This window comes from Acinonyx jubatus, chromosome C1 (genome assembly GCF_027475565.1).
Source record: "Acinonyx jubatus isolate Ajub_Pintada_27869175 chromosome C1, VMU_Ajub_asm_v1.0, whole genome shotgun sequence".
NCBI lineage: Eukaryota > Metazoa > Chordata > Mammalia > Carnivora > Felidae > Acinonyx > Acinonyx jubatus.
This window is the reverse complement of record NC_069381.1, coordinates 70,632,717-70,654,076: the sequence shown is the minus strand read 5'-3', so window position 1 is coordinate 70,654,076 and position 21,360 is coordinate 70,632,717. Positions and strand designations below refer to the sequence as shown.

Below are 21,360 nucleotides of genomic sequence, written 5' to 3'. Positions count from 1 at the left end.
GGTGACAAAAGGCCTAGGAAGGGAAGGAGCAAGAGAGAAGTAGAAATACAGACTGAGATGACCCCTCGTGACAAAGAGAGAAGAGCTGAATTCACAGACTATTTCAAGGCCCCACTCCCAGTGGGTGAGGGGAGACCAATGGAGTGACAGAATTCATATCAAACAGAGGCTGGGAAACAGGAAGGTGAGGGGCTTCAGAGCTTCAGTTTCCTTTCTGGTAGAAGGATGTGTCCTCTACCAAATTCTCCTCTATCTCAAACTTTGTAGCTCCCATATATTGTATTATAGTAAAATTCATATCTATCTGTCTATATACTGGTTCCCATTTACTGAAAGTCTACTATTTGTCAGGTTCCTGAACTGAAAGCCTAATCCTAAAAGGTAGTTATCAGTATTCCCATTTTAAAAAGTTTATTTTATTTTATTTTATTTTTTCAATATATGAAGTTTATTGTCAAATTAGTTTCCATACAACACCCAGTGCTCATCCCAACAGGTATGAGCACTGGTATCCCTCCTCAATACCCATCACCCACCCTGCCCTCCTTCCCACCCCCCATCAACCCTCAGTTTGTTCTCAGTTTTTAAGAGTCTCTTATGCTTTGGCTCTCTCCCACTCTAACCTCCTTTTTTTTTTTTTTTCCTTCCCCTCCCCCATGGGTTCCTGTTAAGTTTCTCAGGATCCACGTAAGAGTGAGAACATATGGTATCTGTCTTTCTCTGTATGACTTATTTCACTTAGCATCACACTCTCCAGTTCCATCCATGTTGCTACAAAGGGCCATATTTCATTCTTTCTCATTGCCACATAGTACTCCATTGTACTAAACCACTTGTACTAAACCACTAGTACTCCAATGTACTAAACCATTGTACATAAACCACAATTTCTTTATCCATTCATCAGTTGATGGACATTTAGGCTCTTTCCATAATTTGGCTATTGTTGAGAGTGCTGCTATAAACATTGGGGTACAAGTGCCCCTATGCATCAGCACTCCTGTATCCCTTGGGTCAATTCCTAGTAGTGCTATTGCTGGGTCATAGGGTAGGTCTATTTTTAATTTAAAAAAGTTTTTTTTTAATGTTTATTTATTTTTGAAAGAGCACGCGCGAGAGAAAGCATGTGCACGAGTGGGGGAGGGACAGAGAGAGAGGGGACAGAGGATCCGACGTGCTGACAGCTCTGACAGCAGAGAGCCCTATGCAGGGCCCGAACTCACGAACTGCGAGATCATGACCTGAGCTGAAGTTGGATGCTCAACCAACTGAGCCACCCAGGCTTCCCGGTATTCCCATTTTCAAGACAAGAACTGAAGCCTGGCAATGATACGAGCCTTGCTCCAGATCTCATAGCTGGTGGAACTGGGATTTGAGTAGTGGTGGAACTGGGATTTGAGCCCACGTGTCTTGATTCTTTCTGTATTCCACTCTTTTTGCGCTACCTGTTTTTCTTTTTATTATTTTTTTAAAGTAATCTCTGCACCCAGTGTGGGACTCGAACTCACTACCTGAGATCAAGAATCTGATGCTCTACTGACTGAGCCAGCCAAGTGTCCCATGTAGGACCTGTTTAATGTATTATTAACCAGATGTTGAAATTCTATATAATGAAAGATGCCAAATTTTGAATCATTATATCTATAAATCATATTAGGTGCCTTTGTATCTAAAGGACTTGGAAATAATGGAAAATTTCAGAAACTTAAGTTGAATAGAATCTAGGTAGTTGTTCAATTGATAGCTATCATTCCTGGCAAACTAGGAAATCAGAGAAATACCCTCTTGACTCTCAAGAGAACAAGAGAAGGATGTGAAGAGGCATAATTTTCCTACTGAAACTGTGGAATAAGCCAAACGTACATATTTCCACTGGGGTTAGAGGATGGCAATGACTTTTGTTTCTGAAATTTCACTTACGGTTTTTTTCTTCTCAAGTTCCAGCTCCATTTCCTTCTTTTCTTGTTCACGAATTTTCTTGCGCTGTTCTACATATTCCAGATGCTTGACTTCTCTTTCAAAGTAGTAGCTCATACTTGATGCCTGTTAGAAGCACAGGCCCGTGAGAGGGGAGCCCACATGGAAGTCCCCATATTCTTCACAGGCCTCTAGAAGAATTCCTGCTACTTTTAATTCATTAGGTGGCTTGCCTGCTTTGGGATACTGCCCATAGGCCCATTGCCAGAAGAGCGAGCTCAATGTGGGGGCTACTGTGCTTAGGTTCAGGGCCCTGCAAATCGGAGGATTCCATGAAAGGAGTGGGGTGAGAAAGAGAGAGCAACAAAAAATTACTATTTTGTAAAAGAAATACTCAGGGATTGATCTTTTCCCTTTTCTTGCTTCTCACTTCTAAACCTGAGGAAAGGTTCATATCATCAGCCAAACTTGGAAAACCCAGATGAGGTTATCAGTATAAACCCTAAAGGGACTGGAAGCAGAGCTGAGTTCCTGGTCCCCTGGAGGACTTAGTGTGTGCACATTAAGAACAGAAGCAACAAAGTCAGGAAAGAGACCTTGGGCAAGGAGGCCAAGGGAGGGAAACTTTCTGCTTGCCAGGAACTAGGCTGATGTTGGGACTTGTAATGGATTGCAATCTCTATATTTAAAGTTGGCTGTATATATATTTATGTATTTCTATTCTCTGATTTTCTTTTTATCTCCCAGTATTAACATTACTTGAAACCTTTGGGTGGTGCCTATAGAGGGGTAGAAGACTGCCCCCTCAGCCATGCTGCCTGCAGTACAACAATTTGGGGGGGGAGATGGAGTAGAGGTGGATGATGGAGAGATGTATCAAAATGTTAACTGGGACTCCAGGAAGGGCATCACTAAAATAGGAGTCCTGTGCTTCAGTTACAACCTGAAAATGATATCTTATGAATCCCCAAATCAATTCTTTGCTTTAAAAATGTTTTTAGGGGCGCCTGGGTGGCGCAGTCGGTTAAGCGTCCGACTTCAGCTCAGGTCACAATCTCGCGGTCCGTGAGTTCGAGCCCCGCGTCAGGCTCTGGGCTGATGGCTCAGAGCCTGGAGCCTGCTTCCGATTCTGTGTCTCCCTCTCTCTCTGCCCCTCCCCCGTTCATGCTCTGTCTCTCTCTGTCTCAAAAATAAATAAACGTTAAAAAAATTAAAAAAAATGTTTTTAATGTTTTTATTTATGAGAGAAAGAGAGAGAGAGCAAGGGAACATGATCAGGGGAGGAGCAGAAAGAGAGAGAGAACCAGAGGATCTGAAGCAGGTTCTGTGCTGACAGCAGAGAGCCCACTGTGGGGCTCAAACTCACGAACTATGAGATCGTGACCTGAGCCGAAGTCAGACGCTTAACTGACTGAACCACCCAGGTGCCCCAAATCAATTCTTTTCTGAATCTGGGCTTCATTTACTTGCCTTCTCTTTTAGCACATTTGTTTTTTTGTGGTTCCAAGCTATGTAATTCATACAACAGAAATACATCCCCTTATTTTGGATTGTACGCTTCTTTTGTTTTCTCACAGAGTAAAAATGCTGTCATTTCTAAACATTTCTAAAACATGCCTCAGCAATATCTGGTCACATAAATCCTCAGAGCCAAAAGTTACTAACCTCATTGGTGGAAGGGTGACTTAATGTCCAAGGAATTTCCAATATATGCAGTGTTCCATAATAATCAGCTATGGCTATAAATTGCTGCTTAGCTGAAAGATCCAGAAAATGGGGGAGAAAACAACTCAGCAGTCAGAAATCCATACTGGAGGTTAAACGGGAAATGTGTTTTGGTGTTGTGGTCTTCCAAATGACCTGCTGTGGTTACAGTAATCTTGGCATCTTCATCAGACATTCATGACTGAGGACCATATTAACGTATAAAAATCATCTTTTCCAGTTGATGAAATGAAAGTGGAGACCCTGAGCCTTTGTCAGCCACCCTGCCCACTTCAAATCTTGTCTTCTTGGTGCTTATGTAAGGAGTGTGGCTCCTCACTGAGGTTGACCCTCTGTGTGGCTGGGCCACTGGGCAGACTTGAGAAGTGGAGATAACACAGGGAAAGATTTTCCAAGAAAAATCATGAAGCCAATTTTCACCAAAGACTCAGTAAGGGCTAAAGGATACCACTATAAACACAAAGAATGTTTTCAAGAATTTTAATTTTCTATCTTATCATATGTTTTTTTTTTCTTTTTCTCATTCTCAGAAGGTTTCGTTTAAATTGTTAAATCCTAGACTCATAATCCCTGGATATGTACAAAAGCAATGTTTTGTAGCAAAGATGAAAAAAAAATACTCTGATGGCACATATGACTAAGCAATAGCTGGACTGTGACATTCTAGAAATTTTGAAGACTGAATTTCTAAATGTAATATTTCAAAGAGAGAAATGGGTGGAAGGACAATTTTATGCCTGTACACCTTTGGAAACAAAGGGAAACTTTTATTTTTTTATTTTAGAGAAAGAGAGAGCATGCTAGTGGTTGTGAGGGGCAGAGGGATAGAGAGAGAGAACCCCAAGCAGGCTCCATACTCAGTGCGGAGCCTGATGCTGGGCTCTTTCCCATGATCCTGGGATCATGACCTGAGCCGAAATCAAGAGTTGGACACTCAAATGACTGAGCCACCCAGGTGCCCTGAAACTTCTTTTAAAAGTGGCAAATATACCGGGTTTACATAGAAAGTAGTGCTTGGGTAAAACAAAGAAATTAGGACAAAGGATATCAATTCCAGCTTTCCAAGGAAACATCCTCGAAATTCTGCTTGCTTTGTTATACATGTTTTTTCCTCATAATTAGTTTAAAGGTTAAAGTTTAAATAGATAAATGACCCCAGAGAGTCATTTGATCTCATGAAAAGAATTGCTTGATATTGTCTAGGGAAAAGCCCCCAAAATTATAAAATATTGAAAATTTATGGCATAATGAAAAAATAAAGATACAAGAATGATTCCATTTGGAAAAAAAAGCAGCAAAAGGTAGCAAAGATTTATAGATCATCCTGTCTGACCCGGAGAAGATAAGGATGCTCTTCATTATGTGGTTCAAAATCAGCCTCTGCTTGTCATACTAAATATGCCTCAGAAATAATCATTGATGAAGAAAACAATGAGAGAAACTCAGGTTGTATCCAAAGTTTGAGTGCAAGAGGAAAGGGGAAGGAAGGGAGGAGAAAGGATGGGGTGGGATGGACAGAAAAACAAAAACCTGAGAAGAAAAGATCGGAGACTTTCCAGATGAATGTCAAAATGTTCCTGAGTTACCCCCCAAGAAACAAAATAACTTAGGCCATTTAATCAGAATTAACATACCAGTAAAAGTCCAGGGTTTGATGTAGGTGATCATGGTTATGCAGATGTTTTGTGACTGGGCTGGCTCATGGGTTTTCTCCAGAAGGTCCCAGATATCGATGTATCCATCTTCTCGGCCAATATAGAAGACTCCAGGCCTTGTCAGGGACCAGTGGCCTGCTGTGTACCTTTTTGGTGCACAGCATGACTGAAGGAGGGGTCCAGTCTTTAAACAAATGTTTAAAAAGACACATGAAAGCTTTTGTTATTACCTGATGTGTATTCATAATGATTTCCTTTAAGTACACTCAGATGGCTATGATCATGGAATAGGAGAAATTATGCCCACTCAGAACTCTCATTTCTTTTTCTTGTAGGGTTTTACATAATGCCAACTCTTTTCCTTCCTGTGTATTTTTTGATGATTTTTTTTTTTTTCTTATTTGAGTTGCTTTTTTAGAAAAGATCAAACCTTCCAGTCGAGCCGGAGATTGGTGGATATTAGATAAATAAAGGTTATAAGGAAATTTTGCTTATGCCTTTATTTTGCTGTTGGGTGTCTGTTTCCCATGGAAACAACTTTGGCAGGCAGAAAAAGAGCAAACAGAAAGTCAGTTCCAGCTGTGCGCTGCATCCAATGCCTTATAAATCCTATTTGGAAAAGACTTTAGACCAGCAAAGCATTACAAGATCATCTTCTCTTTTCTTTACCATGGACAATTTGTCCTCTTTGGGGGGGTTTCATACAGAGAAAAAATCAGAATGTGCTTTCTTCCCACTGTCCGGCTCCACTTGGCGATTAAGTGTACCCATTTACCTCCTTCTATCTGAAGAGACTAAACTAAACCGTGGGCTGTTTCCTCCCGTCCAAGACATGTATAAGAAACTTTCTTGTGGAGAATGAAGAATGTTTCAGATTCATGGACTCCTTAGAGGTGACACTCCAATTCTGTTCTTGCCCACCTCGCCCAGCTCCTTCCATTTCTGTGGGTAACCAGTTCCTGACCCCTGAATAGTCTATGGACAATCTTGCCTAAATTTTCTTTTTCTTTAATTACAAAACTGATACTTTTTCACTGTAAAAAAAAAATTGAACATATGGAAGTACATTGGTATAAAGTAGAAGTCCTTTTGTGGATGGTTGCTTTAAGTAGTTTACAATTATTTCAACAACAAACTGATACATATGTTCACACAGTTATTTGTGTAAGTTAGAGATTGAGAAGTGAAAGAGTTAAGTCAAAGAATATGTATATGTATATTTTATCACTTTATTTAAAGAATATATATACTCTTGGGGCTCCTGGGTGGCTCAGTCGGTTAAGCATCCAGCTTCAGCTCAGATCATGATCTCGCAGTTTGTGAGTCTGAACCCCGCACTGGGCTCTGTGCTGACAGCTCAGAGCCTGGGGCCTGCTTTGGATTCTGTGTCTCCCTCTCTGTCTGTTCCTCCCCCACTCATGCTCTGTCTATCTCTGTCTCAAAAATAAATAAACATTAAATAAATTTTTTAAATAAATAAAAAAATAAAAAAGAATTTATATATATTCTTTATTAAAGAATATGGATATTTTTATTCATTTTATTCAAAGAGTATATATTCTTTGCTAAAGAATATGTATTTGTATAAATATAAATTTATTATGTGTGTGATTATTTTTCAAAGAATATATATATATTACAGCTATGAAATAAAAAATATATATTTCAAATTTTGATAATCTTTTTTTTTGAGTTTATTTATTTATTTTGAGAGAGAGAGCATGAGAGGAGAAAGGGCAGAGAGAGGGAGAGAGAGAATCCCAAGCAGGCTTTGTGGTGTCATTGCAGAACCTGACTTGGGGCTTGAACCCAGAGTCATGAGATCATGACCTGAGCTGAAATCAAGAGATGGATGCTTAACCGACTGAGCCACCCAGGCACCACAGATTTTGATAAATCGTCTTAAATTGCACACTGAAGGAACATGCCATACTGATTTTCACACACCCTTGCTTCACTGGATTTTATCAGTCTTTCCAGTTTTTGGCAATTTAATTTCTATTTGCCTGGAACCAGGCCCTCTCCTAATCCTGGCTGCCAGAGTTCTGGCACTGGCCCACTGTGGCCCATGCATGTGTCTGGTCTCCTGGCAACAGACAGACACCTTAGCTTGCTTACTCCCCCATTCTAAACCTGTGGACATATTCCTGGTGCAGAAGCAAAGTTCACAGACCCAATGCTTCTCCTTGGACTTCAGACAGTAACTAGCATTCCATCGTGTATTTTAAGGGGGAGGAAAACCATAAAGCCAATCAACCGCCCACAATACATATTGTGAAGAAAAGACTGTTAGATCTTAGCAAGAGACGTAAATATTGTTTCCTTCCCTCAGGAAAGAAAGGCAAATTGTTGTGTTTTCAAAGGGCTTACAGTGGTTCTGTTGACAAGCTGGACCCCAAGCCATCTGTTCTAATTTCTCTAAAAAGTGTCCCCAGGGCTCTGTTATGTCAGAACAGTCTGTTGTTCCCATTGTCTTTCTCAGTAACAAAGGACCACACACCCACTCTTCCATTTTTCAGGCAACTTACCGTAATACCTTCTTTCCAGATGGCCAGGTTCCATCCTCCAATGGTGAGGATAATGTCCTTGTAAAAAGGTGACCTCTGAACAGTGTGGACAGCTCCATCATGGACGGCGTAAAGGTTCACTGGCTTCCTTGCTGTTGGGGTGGAAAAGGCCATTTCATCGTTAATAATAGTGTTTACATTCCCGCATGATGGATGGTCAGGCCTCCAGTAGACGGACAGGTCCTGATTAATGGGCTCCAAGAGTAGATAACCAGAGGTCAGTTGGGGTAAATGAATCTGTCAAGGGACAGCTCTTCCTCTTTTTATGGAAAGTCCAGAGAATTTCCATCAAGGTCATTTTTCCAGTTCAAAGGAATACTTCATGTTCTTATTTATTTATTCATTCATTCATTTCGTTGCTCAAAATATATTTGTGGATTGCCTATATGTACCTATAGGTACTGTAGATGGCTGGGTAAACAATGGTTAATAAATGAACGTGATACCGCCAGCATGGAGCTTACAGTCTAATGGAAAAGACAGATACTCAATAAACAATATCCAATATCCAATAAACAAATACCAAAGTATATAATAAAAATATGTTAAAAGTGTTATGGGGGGGAAATTACAAGATAGATAACAAGGGACATCCATAATTTGAACTGAATGATCAGAAAAGACTTCTCTGAAGATGAGTCCTTTAGTCCTTTGTAGCACTTTGGTGTGGGAACATTTTAATGTAGAGGAATATTCCAGACTGGGGGAACAACACACACTGAAGTCCTGTGGAGAGAAGTGCTTAGTGCCTTTATAAATTTGAGGAAGACAGTGAGACTGAAGTCTGGTAATCCCAGCATGAGACATATGAAACAGACAGGGACCAGGAGGGTCCAGACCATGCAGGCCCTTGTAGGACAGGAGTTTAGATTACATTCTAAGCATAATGTGTTTCAAAAAAGGCCTTTAGGCCCAGAAGACAATCTGACTGATTTCCAAAGATCCTCTGACTGCTGTGAAGAGAATGGATTAACAACAGGTAGAAGAAAAGAGGAGACCCCATAGGAAGTAGTTCTGGTGAGAGAGCATGGTGCTTGGATGAAGGTACATGGAGAAGAGTGGATGATCAAGAAATATTTGCAAGCTGGAATTGACAAGACTTAGAGATGGCTTGAGCAGGATGGCTGAGAATGACTGGCTTCTGGCAGGAGCAACCAGCTCAGTGGAGTTTCCATTTATTGCCACTAGGAAGACTAAAGGGGAAGCAGGTTTGGACATTAAGATCAAGAGTTCCCTTTAGTCTCTGCTCCAACCCGGGGGTCCTCCTTTCCCCTAGGGTGTCTACCCCACCATTGCTTGGGTCTCCTCTCCCCCAGGCCTGGCTGCAGAGCTGGCTCCTCCCCACTCCTTGCTGCCCACACCCACCTCAGGGATGGCCACAAAGATAAGAGCCTATCTAGGCCAAACCATGATGTCTGACTACTTTATATCCAAATCATGAACTTATTGTGAATCCCATCATATTGATAGCTATGTGAAAGCTGGATTTTTTTTTCTTAGTACCCCATGGAAACATTAAGCAGCAACACACACACACACACACACACACACACACACACCTACTGAATCTTGCTCATAAAGTAGAATTTCAAAGAGATATTTGTCCACTCATATTCATAGCAGCATTATTTGCAATAGCGGAAATGTGGAAGCAACCCAAGTGTCCGTAAACAGATGAGGGAATAAACAAAATATGACACACACACACAATGGAATATTATTCATCCTTCCAAAGGAAGGACATTCCAACATATGCTACAACATGGGTAAAACTTGAGGATATTCTGTTTAGGGAAAGAAGCCAGTCGCAAAGATACTGCACGATTCCACTGACGTGAGGTATCTACAGTAACCACACTCATAGAGACAAAACATAAATGGTGGCTGCCAGAGGCTGAGGGGAGAGGGGAATAGGAGCTAGTGTTTCACTGGTGCAGAGTTTTAGTTTTACAAAATGGAAACAGTCCTGGAGATTGGTTGCACAACAATGTGAACGTACTCAATAGTACATTATAAACTTAAAAATAGTTAAGATGGTAAATTTCACATTTATGTATATTTTGCCACAGTCTAAAAATTATTATATTATTATTATATCTTTTCCTTCCCTTTGTCCTTTTAAGGACCTTTAGTTCCATTTAGCAATGAATAGAGCTGTCCTTAAGTTATTAACTGGAGTACCAGCGGCCCCAGGCCAAGTTGCTATGAGAAAATTACAATAAACAAAGAAGTAGTTTCCAGAATCATTATCTAATGCAGGATTCAGGACAGTGATGTGATCAAGAGCATAGAGAGCCTAGGTTCAAACCCTGGCGATGCTACCCCATAGGGTTGCTGTGAGGATTAAGTGAACTAATCCATGGAAGGTACTTGGAAGAGTGCCTGAAACATGGCATGCGCCCATTTGTGAGTAGAGCACATGAAACAATTATGTCAATTGTCATCATTCACCTGCATTTTTTTTTTTCTGGCTTGTCACTTAGATCATCTGGAAATTTTGTTTGATTTGGACTTCTTTATCACACTTATCTCATTCAGGGTAATATATCTTTCAGAACCTTTTTCTTAGAAGAGGAAATTCTCCTTCCTGCCTTGTTGATAAGAACATGGGGTTCCTAGCAAATCAAGAAGGACTGGGTCCCAGTAACGGCCTCATCTTTACTCAGGTACACTCCACGGTGTTTACGAAAAACATTAGGCTGGTAGCTCCTAAGGAAAACACTGCCAGTTCACAGAATGTAATTAGGAAAGCAGTGCACAATTTAGAGAGTCTATACATTGAATTTCTCTGAATCTAACCATTATTCAATGGGAACAACAGTGTTGTTTGGCTTTCCATGTTACAAAATGCTTGACTGATGATTTTAAAGTATTTTAAAGTATTGTGATGATTTTAAAGTAGACTTCAAGTAAGTGGTTAAAGCTATTTCCGTTTTTTGTTGTTGTTGTTGTTTGTTTTTGCAGTGAACTATATGTCAAGAAATTAAAAGCAACTCTTCTTCTTCTTTACTAACCCACATCCCATTGGTCACAAAATCCTGTCATGGTGACTGCCAACTCTCTCTTATATTTCCTCTGCTGCACATCCCTGTTACCATGCCTGTACTTAGTCCTCTCCATCTCTCATCTAGATTATTGCTGGTGGTCATCCTACTTCTACTGTAAGTCACACCAATAAATTAATCCAGCTTATGCTTTCCTGCCAGAGTGATTTTCTGATTATACTGGTGGCACCAGGATAAGGTTCAGAGCTTATTAGGCACTCAAGGCTCTTAGCCATTTGGACCCAATTGTCCTTCCTGGTACCTCTCCTGCTGCCCTCTCTATGGGCTATGCTTTGGCTAGGAGATCACCCTGTTTCCTAATTGTCCACTGCTCTTTTGGGCTTCCATGTTTTTGCATTTATTATTCCTCCTACTTAGCATGTCTTTCTCCAACTGGAAAATTGCAATCCACCCTTTAAGATCCAGTTCGACTATCTCTCTTCAGTGGAGCCCTTTCTTAATAGCACAAGAGAGTTGGTCCCTTTCTGGGTTCCCATATCACTCTGTGTTTGCTTCTAACCTAGCACTAATGACAGTGTAATGTCATCATTTGTTTATATTTTTGGCTTTTCTAATAGATCATGGAACTCCTCTGGGAGAGGATAATATCTTGTTCATCTTTTTTTTTTAATATTTATTTTGAGAGAGAGAGAGAGAGAGAGAGAGAGAGAGAGTGAGTGCTCACACACCTGGGCAGAGGAGGGGTAGAGAGAGAGGGAGACAGAATCCTACACACCATGAGATTATGACCTGAGCCAAAATCAAGAGTTGGATGGTTAACCAACTGAGCCACACAGGTGCCCTGATATCTTGTTCATCTTTGCATCCCCAGTGTCTGGCACAGATTAAGTTATCATTAATGAATTGATGAATGAATGAAAGTAAAAAAGAAAGAAAAAACAACATCAGTAAGTTTCAAACATAAACTCTTGGGTTTCTAAGTTTATTGTCATTGGTTATTCTATAAATGGAATAAAATACATTTAAAATAAATAACTAGCCCTTTTTGTCAGGGTTCACCTCCAAAGCAGTTTAAGAATCTGACTCTATGGTAAGACCCCAAGAAAGTCTCTGAGATCAGATACAACACCAGTGCACAACCAATTCATGGCATCAAGGTCTCGATTTGTGTCCCAGCAGGGCAGTAGAGACAGTTGCCATGTGCATGCAATATGTGCACAATTAATATTCATGACTTATTGAATAAACAGATACATGAATAAGCATACAAGTAGCTGAATGTAATTCATTGCATCTGATATATAATTTTGAGTTCAACTTTTAAATCATGGAATTCAAAATGAATAGAAAGTGGAAAATCAGTCTCAGTTCTGCAAGCATTTGACCTTTCCTTGGGTCACATCTGATTCTCTCTCAATGCCCCACTCTTACCACTAACACACATTTGGGTTTCTGGCCGGAAGTTGTAGGTCAGAAAACTGGGAGTACTTTTGTTTCCAGGTTAATATGGCTACCCTGGAGGCAGTACTGGGAAAGCAAGCCTTCCCAGGTCTAAGGCAGACTCACTCTGCCTAGCCAGACTCAGTAGATAGAAATGGAGGGAGTGAAGTTTGAGGCAGAGACCTGAGACCCAGAAGTTGTCCCCTGCAGGCTGTATCTCTGACCTCTGACTCCTTTCAGTCACTCACATGCCCACTGTCCTAACCTCCAGTAGGACTGACCAGTACCCCTTGTGCAAACCTAGCCTGGCTGCTCCACCTCACTGCTCCATGGTAGTCTAGCAGTCCCAGCAGCTGCCTCTTCCTGTGCTTATGGTTATTCCACATTTTGAAGTGTGGCTCGAATAAGTTTTCGTGCCAAGATAAAATCCAAGCCTTTAAATAAGTAGTTGTAATTGTAGCAAACCTCAAGGCTCTGAGCTTTGACAGGGAGCTTAGCTTACTGGGGAGCCTGAACTCTTGATTGCTGCTCAGAGCTATGCGTGGCCCCCATATGTCTGCTCAGCTGCCCAGAGTGTGGGGCCCTGGGAACAGAGGAACACATGGACAGCACCAGTCCCGGCCTGAGAGCAGAGTCCTACTGCTGCTTCTTCATACTGTTCTGAAGTTGTCAAGATCATTGTAAACTTAGCTTATAATTTCACATCAGTTAGTATTTTTCATGTAGATGAGCTACCAAATTGTTGAATTATTAAGACAGCAATTAATTAAAAATTAAGATATTTTAAATTATCTTAGTCATTTAAGCATCAATAGATCAGTACTCCTCAAATTTAGAGGTGAAAACAAATTACATGGTGAATCTTATTAAGAATCTATATTTAGGGGCATCTGGTTTGTTCAGTCAGTTGAGTGTCGGACTCCCGATTTCGGCCTCAGGTCATGATCTCCTGGTTGGTGGGGTTGAGCCCTGTGTCGCCCCTGCACTGCCAGTGCCTGTTTGGGATTCTGTCTCTCTCTCTCTCTCTCTGTACCCCTCGTCTCTCTCTGTCAAAATAAATAAATAAAAACTTTAAAAAAATCTATATTCAGTTCCAGCAGGCGTAGGGTAGGGTCCAAGTTTGTGTGTTTCTAACAGACTTCCCAGTGAGAAAAGTGCTGCTACCGGAGGCCCTCACTTAAGTAACAAGCCCAGAGACAGGACCTCAGGTGCCTGCCCTTCTCCCATTAGCAAGGCCAGGGTTACTCAGCACTTTGTTCAAAGGAATAACTTATTCATAACACAGGAATCATCAAAACTTACCCATCAATCGGCCAGTTTCAGGGTCTCTTTCCATTTTCCAATCTGTATATATCACTCCACCTTCCTAAAAATATTACAGGTTCCTGATGAGTACAAAGACAACCGAAGGGACTACCGATCTCATATTCATGTGCTAAGATGTACTGTGACCCAAACAAAAACAAAGCTGCAGGCTAACATAATCAAATGATAATTTGACACAGTGCAGGGAAGGCTTAAACATTTTTTACATTGAACAAAAAAAGGAATTTGTTACATTTTTATGTACACATAGTGAAATGGAGAACACAGGCATTTATGGAGATAATCTATGTTACACAAGTTCCAACTACTGAGTTCTTAATCTTTTGTTAATTGGAAATTGTCCACTGGACTGAAAGCTCCAGGAAGGGATCTGGTGTGACTTATTCAGTGATTTGTTCTCAGCATGATACAAAGTCAGTATTTTAAAAGTTTTGTGGAGTAAGAGGAAAAAGGAAATATAAATTCATAATATGGTGTCATTACCTTTTAAAATTGAGAACAGGAAGCGAAGTTCCACTTAAATAACATAACTAGTAATAATATATATTCCAGCTCTACTTATGGCCATTTTAAGGAGCGGGGAAGTCATAAGAACCTGGTGTAAAGAAGGGACAGAAACAACCACACAAATGGAAAAGATGCAGAACTAGTGAATGGGAGAGGTGGGAGAGGTTTAGAGAAAAACATTTAGTCTCATGCCTTTTCTTATAGAAGGAGCACAGAGACTCAGAGAGGTGAAACAATATACTCAAGGTCGCCCAGATGCAGTCTCCTAATTCCAATGTTTTTCTCACTGGATAGTAAGAGGAAAACACAGAGAAAGGTGTATAAAAAGAGGGGTTGAGAGGACTCGAAGGATGGCTTGGGACGTGTAGGCAAGGGAGAGGGGGGGAAAAACACTGGAGTACACAAAGTGAAGTATGCTTCCTGGGGCCAGGGTCTACTCATTCACTCCTCTGTGCTTTTGTTCATTAACTCATGTAACAAACAAGGACTGTGCTTCGTGTTGGAAATTCGGAGTCAGAAGAGAAGTCTTCCCTCCATTCATGCTGCTCAGAGTCTGAGGGAGCAGAGACCAGCAGACATCTGGTGCACACGCCTAGCCTGTTGCCCGTGGCACATCACCCGCAGTTACCATTGATTGAGTGCGTAGTGCTTGCCAGAGTTGTTAGGAGCTTTCTGTATATGACCCAGCCCTTGCCAGAGTCCTATAGGAGAGTTATGAGTACCTCCTGGGTCTCACAACTGATATGTGGAACACTGAAACCGAACCAAGTCAAAGAGGAATAGAATAACTTGCATCAGGTTAATAAATCCATGTTAAATGCCCATTATATCATTAGCCACCTAGCTGGGAACCTTCACGTCCTTCTCCATCCAGTTACCTGGTTCTGAGAATTCTACTCCTCCTACCCCTGTGTTGACATTCTTGGCCCACTGCTCATGCCCTCTTCATCTCTGGTTGGCCCACTTGAAATCACTGCCTCTCTGGCCTCTGCACCTCCCTGGCTCCATTTCCTCCTGCTTCAGCCCTGTCCTGGCCAGTCTAGATCCCAGAGGGGGTCTACCTCATTCTCTCTAACCAAAATCAGCCACGTCAAGAGTTGGTAGAAGAGCATTCTACTGGAATGTCAGCCCATGAGGTAGGGAATTTTGTCTGTCCACAGATATATTCCCGGGGCCAAGAACAGTGCCTAGCATATAGTAAATGCTCAATAAATATCTGCTGAATGATGGGTGAAGTTAATCCTTTCAAGGACAAGGGCTTGAAAGGCAGGGAAGAGTTTGGCATAGAAAAAGAGAAAAATCAGAGCAGCTGGAGAGAGAGAGAGGGAGACTGGTGCAGACGGGGGTGTAGAGATAGGAAGGAGCTAAGTTATGCAGAATCTTGTAGGCCACAGTGTGAAGAGTTTGGATTTTATTCATGGTTGAATGAGTTGTCACCGAATGGTTTAAGCAGAGGATATCATATTTTAATTTCTATTTTAAGATCTCGTGGTCATTCGTTTTTCTAAAGCTGTCATCGCCCTGCTTTAAAACTCTGGTGTGCACAGAGATAATTCTATGATTCTACTTACATGAGGTGTCTGGAATAGTCAAAGTCATAGAGCCAGAAAGTACAATGGGGGTTGCTGTGGGCTAGAGGCAGGAGTGAATGGTGAGTTATTGTTTTAATGGGTACAGAATTTCAGTTTGGGATGATGAAAACATTCTGGAGATAGATGGATGCTCAATGATATGAATGTATCTAACAGCACTGAATTAAACACTTCAAATTTATTAAGATGGTAACTTGTTACTTATATTTTTCCAGAATTAAAAAAAATTAGAATCCCAAGTTACAAAAATTGACAGCCCAAGTTATAAAACAAGTATTTGTTTGGTAAGTGCCCCATTGCTTGCCAAATGAAATTCAAATTCCCTAACATGGCAGAAAAGGCTCTTTGACTGGATCCCAACCTAGCATTCAAGGTATAGCATTCCCTCTTGCACAAATGATTCCACTGTCTCCAGACAAATCCCAGACTCCCATAATTCCAAAGCATTGTTTAGGCTGTTACTTCTGCTGGGAATTGTACTCTCATCCTGGTATTTCAGATGCCTCCTCAACCTGCAAAGTCCTAGCTAACAGTCTGGATTCCCCAACCTCCCCTGTCCTCTGGCTTCTGGATGGGCACTGGCATGGGTAATGCTATTAATGTGTCTGCTCCATAACTAGGCAGTGAGTGCCCGGTGGACAGGGACTATGCTGTTGTTTCATGTCTGACCCAGGGCCTAATGCTGTGCCTGGTGGGCATTATGCTTCTGAGAACTGGTGTAATCTAATCTTCTCATGATACTAAAGTATGAGCTCAGACTGCATTCCAGCGAGACTGACCTATGGCGTCTTTCCATGGTTTAGGAAAAAAACCCCTTTATTTCAGAGAAATAGAGTCATGAATGAAGATTATTAGGACTGAGATATACTTTGGAAAATACCTGGCACAGACCCTGCTATATAGAAAATGTCCAATAAATGTAAGCTCACTTTGGCTATTATAATAAGTGCCAAAAAATGGCAGCCATTATCATTATTATATCCAGTTGTTACTTTTGAATTGAGTGAGTTTTGCACTGTCTTTCCTACTACATTTTGCTAGCTAACAAAGCAATATATTTTCTTAGTAAATCTCTAACACTTAGCATGGTTTCTTCCATATGGTGTAGGTGTTCAATAAATATTTGCAGGTTGATCAATCATTAGTAAAGAAGGTCATGCTGAATTTTATAGATTTTTTTCACATTCATCAGGAACATTTTAAATATGAATTTATGAAGCATGAAGATTTTAAAAATTCAATGCAAATAAGTATATTAAAATATGAAAATGGTATAGATATTGTAAGCCTTCATAAAGCAAATGTACAATAGAGGTTATAATGAAACAGAGTAGACAAGTGGTTGCCAGGGTCTGGGGGGTGGGAGAAACAGGAAGAGGTTGGTAAAAGGGTACAAACTTCCAGCTGTAAGGTTAGTGAGTTCTGAGGATATAAGGTAAAACATGGTGACCACAGTATAACACTGTATTATATAATTGAAATCTGCTAAGAGAATATAATTTAAATGTCATCACACACACACACACACACACACACACGCACAAAGATAAATATGTGAGGTGATGGATGTGTTAATTAACTAGATGGGGAGGGAAGGTTTTCACAATGTATATGTACATCAAATCACTATGATGTACACTTTAAATATCTTACAATTTCATGTCAATTATGCCTCAATAAAACTGAAATTAAGGCTATAAGAACATATATCGACATATACACATATATATACATACATGTAAATATACATATATATAACATGTATAAATAAGAGAGCAGATAATTCTAACTCACCTCTGTTCCAACAAAGAACTTTGTGCAGAAGTCCTCTATAGGCTTGAGATTGTTGGCCAACGCACCTTCCAGATTGTGGTATGGGTTCATCTCTCCTGCCTTCACTAATTTGCTCTGGGCTAATATTTTGTCTTTCAGAGGAGTATGAATAGAAGGAGCACATATTTACAGTGAAAGACCTTTTAAAATATAGTTAGTTTATATTTTCTGCCCCTTGCCACACACATCTGCCCCATTCTCTCCCCAGTGTGGCGGGCATAAGTATGAGCATCTTTAGACTTCTAATTTAGCAGTGGAACGTGTCTTTCAAACCAAAGCATATGCAGGAACCCTTGCATGTGAAATCTATCAAAACCTGCATTGCTGTGATTAAAGGGTTTCCTGGTGGGAAGGAGGAGACCCCTCCACCTACTTTCAGGGGCTCTAAAAAGTTCCACAGCACCCAGTTTAAAAAACAGTTCTACATTATTTATATCATTTCAGAATTATTTACAGTAAAAATTGGACATAAAATATATCCTCTGGATTACATTACTTTTGGTACTCTCTAAAACTCTCTACTGAGAAACTCATGTCATTTTTATTCATTTGGCATTGTATGGAATTTTTTCAAATAACTCATGATTAGACTTTTAAGTATCAAAAATGATCTAACTTCAAAAAATAAATCCATCTAAAATGTATTACTTGTTTTCACAAGCACAGCACATGCATGGAACATAGGTTAAAGTTTTCTGGTTAGCTCATGTTTATTACTTAAGAACACCAGGGATTGTACCTCATTATCGCTGTAACTACACATGCAAACAGAGCATAGTTAAGCTGGAGGCTAGGGGTGCCTGGATGGCTTGGTGGGTTAAACGTCCGACTTCGGCTCAGGTCATGATCTCATGGTCCGTGAGTTCGCGCCCCGTGTCGGGCTCTGTGCTGACAGCTCAGAGCCTGGAGCCTGTTTCAGATTCTGTGTCTCCCTTTCTCTCTGCCCCTCCCCTGTTCATGCTCTGTCTCTCTCTGTCTCAAAAATAAATAAACCTTAAGAAAAAATTAAAAAAAAAACCTGGAGGCTAAAATTCTAACACCATCTGGGCCTTCTTTCTTTTTAAAACAAAAGTCTTTAAAAAACAAAGATGTCATCTTGTTTTAAAACAAAAGTGTTTTTATGAGCTAAAATTAATAAATGTTATTTACCGAAGCTTTGGAAAATAGAGGAAAGCATGAGGAAAATAAGAAAAATCATCCATTATCATATTTTCCAGAGATAACCACCATTAAAATGTCTCCCTACAATTACATTTCTGTGACTATATATATTCTGTGAATATATAAAGGATTTTCTTTTAATTGGGCATTTTAGCTTTTATCCTGTTTTTCTATTCTCTTAAAGATATTATCTTGGGCATATTCCCAGGTCACTTATTAGTTTTTTAAAAATGTGACATTAAATTTCTAGGAGAGGTGGTAGAGAAATATATCCTCATCAAACCTTACTCCCCACATCTTAATACATCATCATCTAGATTATATCAACCATAGGAATACTAACAAATGAACAGAAGAACCAACCAACAAACATATAAATGAAAACTAAAATAGAAGAAAACCTCAGCTATACTAAAAATATATATACCATTAAAAAAAACCTGTAACATAATTCTGGACAAAAGTGAGAAACAATTATGATTTTGTTGGTACAATCAACCAGTGCTTCCTTTGTTAGGGATCTACATGCTTTGGGCAGTCTCCCTTCCCAAAAGATAAGACATCAAAAACAAGTAACAGGGTAAGCCAAACATGAAACCGGACTTGTAAATAGCTGTATTACAAAGTGCCAATCAACATGTCAAGAAATAACTAGGTACATTTAATCACATTGTTCTTACTAAAAGATATTATTCATATACATTTAACATGAGGAAAAAGGCATTTTGTATCCATTTAATGTATAAAATTAAAATCATTAAAATATTTCAAATTCACCACTCTCATTTCAATGTCTGTTTTTCTCTTTCTAAATAATACACATTAATATATTAGTAGAGTAGAACGTGTATATAATTGGTAAGTAAATACATGTTTGTTGGCAATATGTGCTCAAAAATTTTTCTTGATGGGATGCAAGATGGAAAAGTCTGGAGCCCTCTGGTCTAACAAGGAGAGCCTGATCCAGGGGTCACTACCAGTAACACAAAGGAAGAGGCAAAGGTGAGATATGCTATAACGGAAGACCTAATTCTCCTAAGTGAGAGACTGGATGTAGGGACTGGAGGAGAGAGAGAGGGATGACTCAAGTTGTGTTCTGGACACACGGATATTGAGGGAGTAGGTTGGGTTTAAGCCCAAGAGATAGCAAGAGGCAAAGTGGGGGATTCTCAGCAGATTAAGAGTAGACCCAGTTACTGAAAGGAGTGAGGAACGTGGAAAGCATACCGCTGAAATTTGAGTTTGAGGCATATCCACGCTGAGAGGGCAGCAGAGAAAGAGGGCAGAGGAGAGAAACTGAAGAAGTATTAGGAAAACCACAAAAACCAAGGCAGGAGCTCTGAGAAAAGGGGCTAAGTTGATAGTGTTTAATGTGGTGGAGTTAAAGAGAATGAAGCCAGACAAAAATGTTGTCATCAACTGTGTTTACTCAGACTTGACTGGAATAACTTGCATATTTATTAAAATCAACATCATCCCCGTGGATTTTCCATCCATGGATTTCCATCACCAGGGCCCAGCATAACAGTAGCAGCTAACACTTACTGAATGCTTACTACATGACTACATGCCAGGTACTGAACTGTGTGCTCTACATGCACCATTTCATTCAATTCTCGCAATAACTCCTAAGGTAGTTAAGAATTAATTCTCCTTCAAGGATGATAAAGTGAGGCTCAGAGAGATTAAGTAGCTTGCCCAGGCCTCATATACAGTGGCTTACATTTATTGTGGGTTGACAAAGAGCTGTTCTTAGAGCTGTATATATATTAACTCATTTTATCTTCTCAATACTACATGAAGTCATTACCTTCATTATTTGCTTCCATTATATTCATGTATCTCTTTTCAAATAAGTTTTTTGTTTGTTTGTTTGTTTGTTTGTTTGTTTGTTTTAAAGTAAGGCACAGAGAGGTATAGTAATTTGACCTGGTCAAATAATAAATTGTAGCTTTGGGGTTTAAACCCAAACTCCGGAATCTACATCCTTAACCACTATGCCACAGTGCTTAGGAGAATATAACGGAGGCTCTGAAGGCAATTACAGAGTAGGAATTCCAAAAACTTTTAGAGCAAAGTCTTCCGCAACAGAATAAACAAAAAGAACATCTTAAAGTGACTACTCAGAAGGGCAGACTACTAAGGATCTAATATGGCAGGCAAAAGCCAAGTAGCCTACAGCCACTAGGTGGCAACAGAGTACCAGACAATGCTCCTGAGAGTGCTCCCCAGGGTGTGCCAGTGGAATAGCTGAACTTGTGATTCTTGGTGGAGAGGAGGGGGAGGAGAACCAATATAGACAATACACAGAACATGGTCAAGAAGCATATGACCATGTGTATTCTAGTCAATAGGTTCAAGTCTCGCCAGAGTAGGTGGATAGCTGACAGTGTGTCGTAAGGAAATTCAAAATACCATAATGAGATCTCAAGTAAAGTTCTGAGAGCTGGCCATCTACACAAGAGGCCAGTCACAACCCACGGTAACTGCCTTTAGTGATAAGAGGATTGTGTTAGCAAGATCCATTGAGATTACCAAGTGAAATTTAATTTTCTCCCGGACTTGTGGTACTGCCTGTCAACACAGACTTCTGAACACACCTAAAGGGACACAGCCAATTAAAGTCTCAGCT

The 21,360-nt window shown here is 40.2% G+C and overlaps 1 protein-coding gene and 1 long non-coding RNA gene across 4 annotated transcripts in view; one reads left to right on the top strand and one right to left on the bottom strand.

The window, feature by feature from the left end:
* Nucleotides 1-21,360, bottom strand: part of DNAI3 (dynein axonemal intermediate chain 3) — an 86,353-nt gene that overhangs the window by 2,178 nt on the left and 62,815 nt on the right. For both annotated transcript variants that reach the window (XM_027058722.2, XM_015070394.3), the window contains exons 17-22: nt 17,529-17,659; nt 13,612-13,675; nt 7,826-7,956; nt 5,277-5,481; nt 3,583-3,674; nt 1,921-2,043 (exon numbers count right to left, since the gene is read on the bottom strand). In XM_027058722.2, coding sequence (XP_026914523.1) covers nt 1,921-2,043; nt 3,583-3,674; nt 5,277-5,481; nt 7,826-7,956; nt 13,612-13,675; nt 17,529-17,659 — 746 coding nt within the window. The remainder of the gene's footprint in view (nt 1-1,920; nt 2,044-3,582; nt 3,675-5,276; nt 5,482-7,825; nt 7,957-13,611; nt 13,676-17,528; nt 17,660-21,360) is intronic.
* The window catches only part of LOC113599278 (uncharacterized), a 71,509-nt gene that overhangs the window by 17,989 nt on the left and 32,160 nt on the right, over nt 1-21,360 (top strand). Inside the window, exon 4 of one of the 2 annotated variants that reach the window (XR_008295012.1) lies at nt 10,420-10,530. The exons of the other annotated variant lie outside the window; for it this stretch is intronic. This is a non-coding gene — a long non-coding RNA (uncharacterized LOC113599278). The remainder of the gene's footprint in view (nt 1-10,419; nt 10,531-21,360) is intronic. 2 annotated transcript variants of the gene reach the window in all.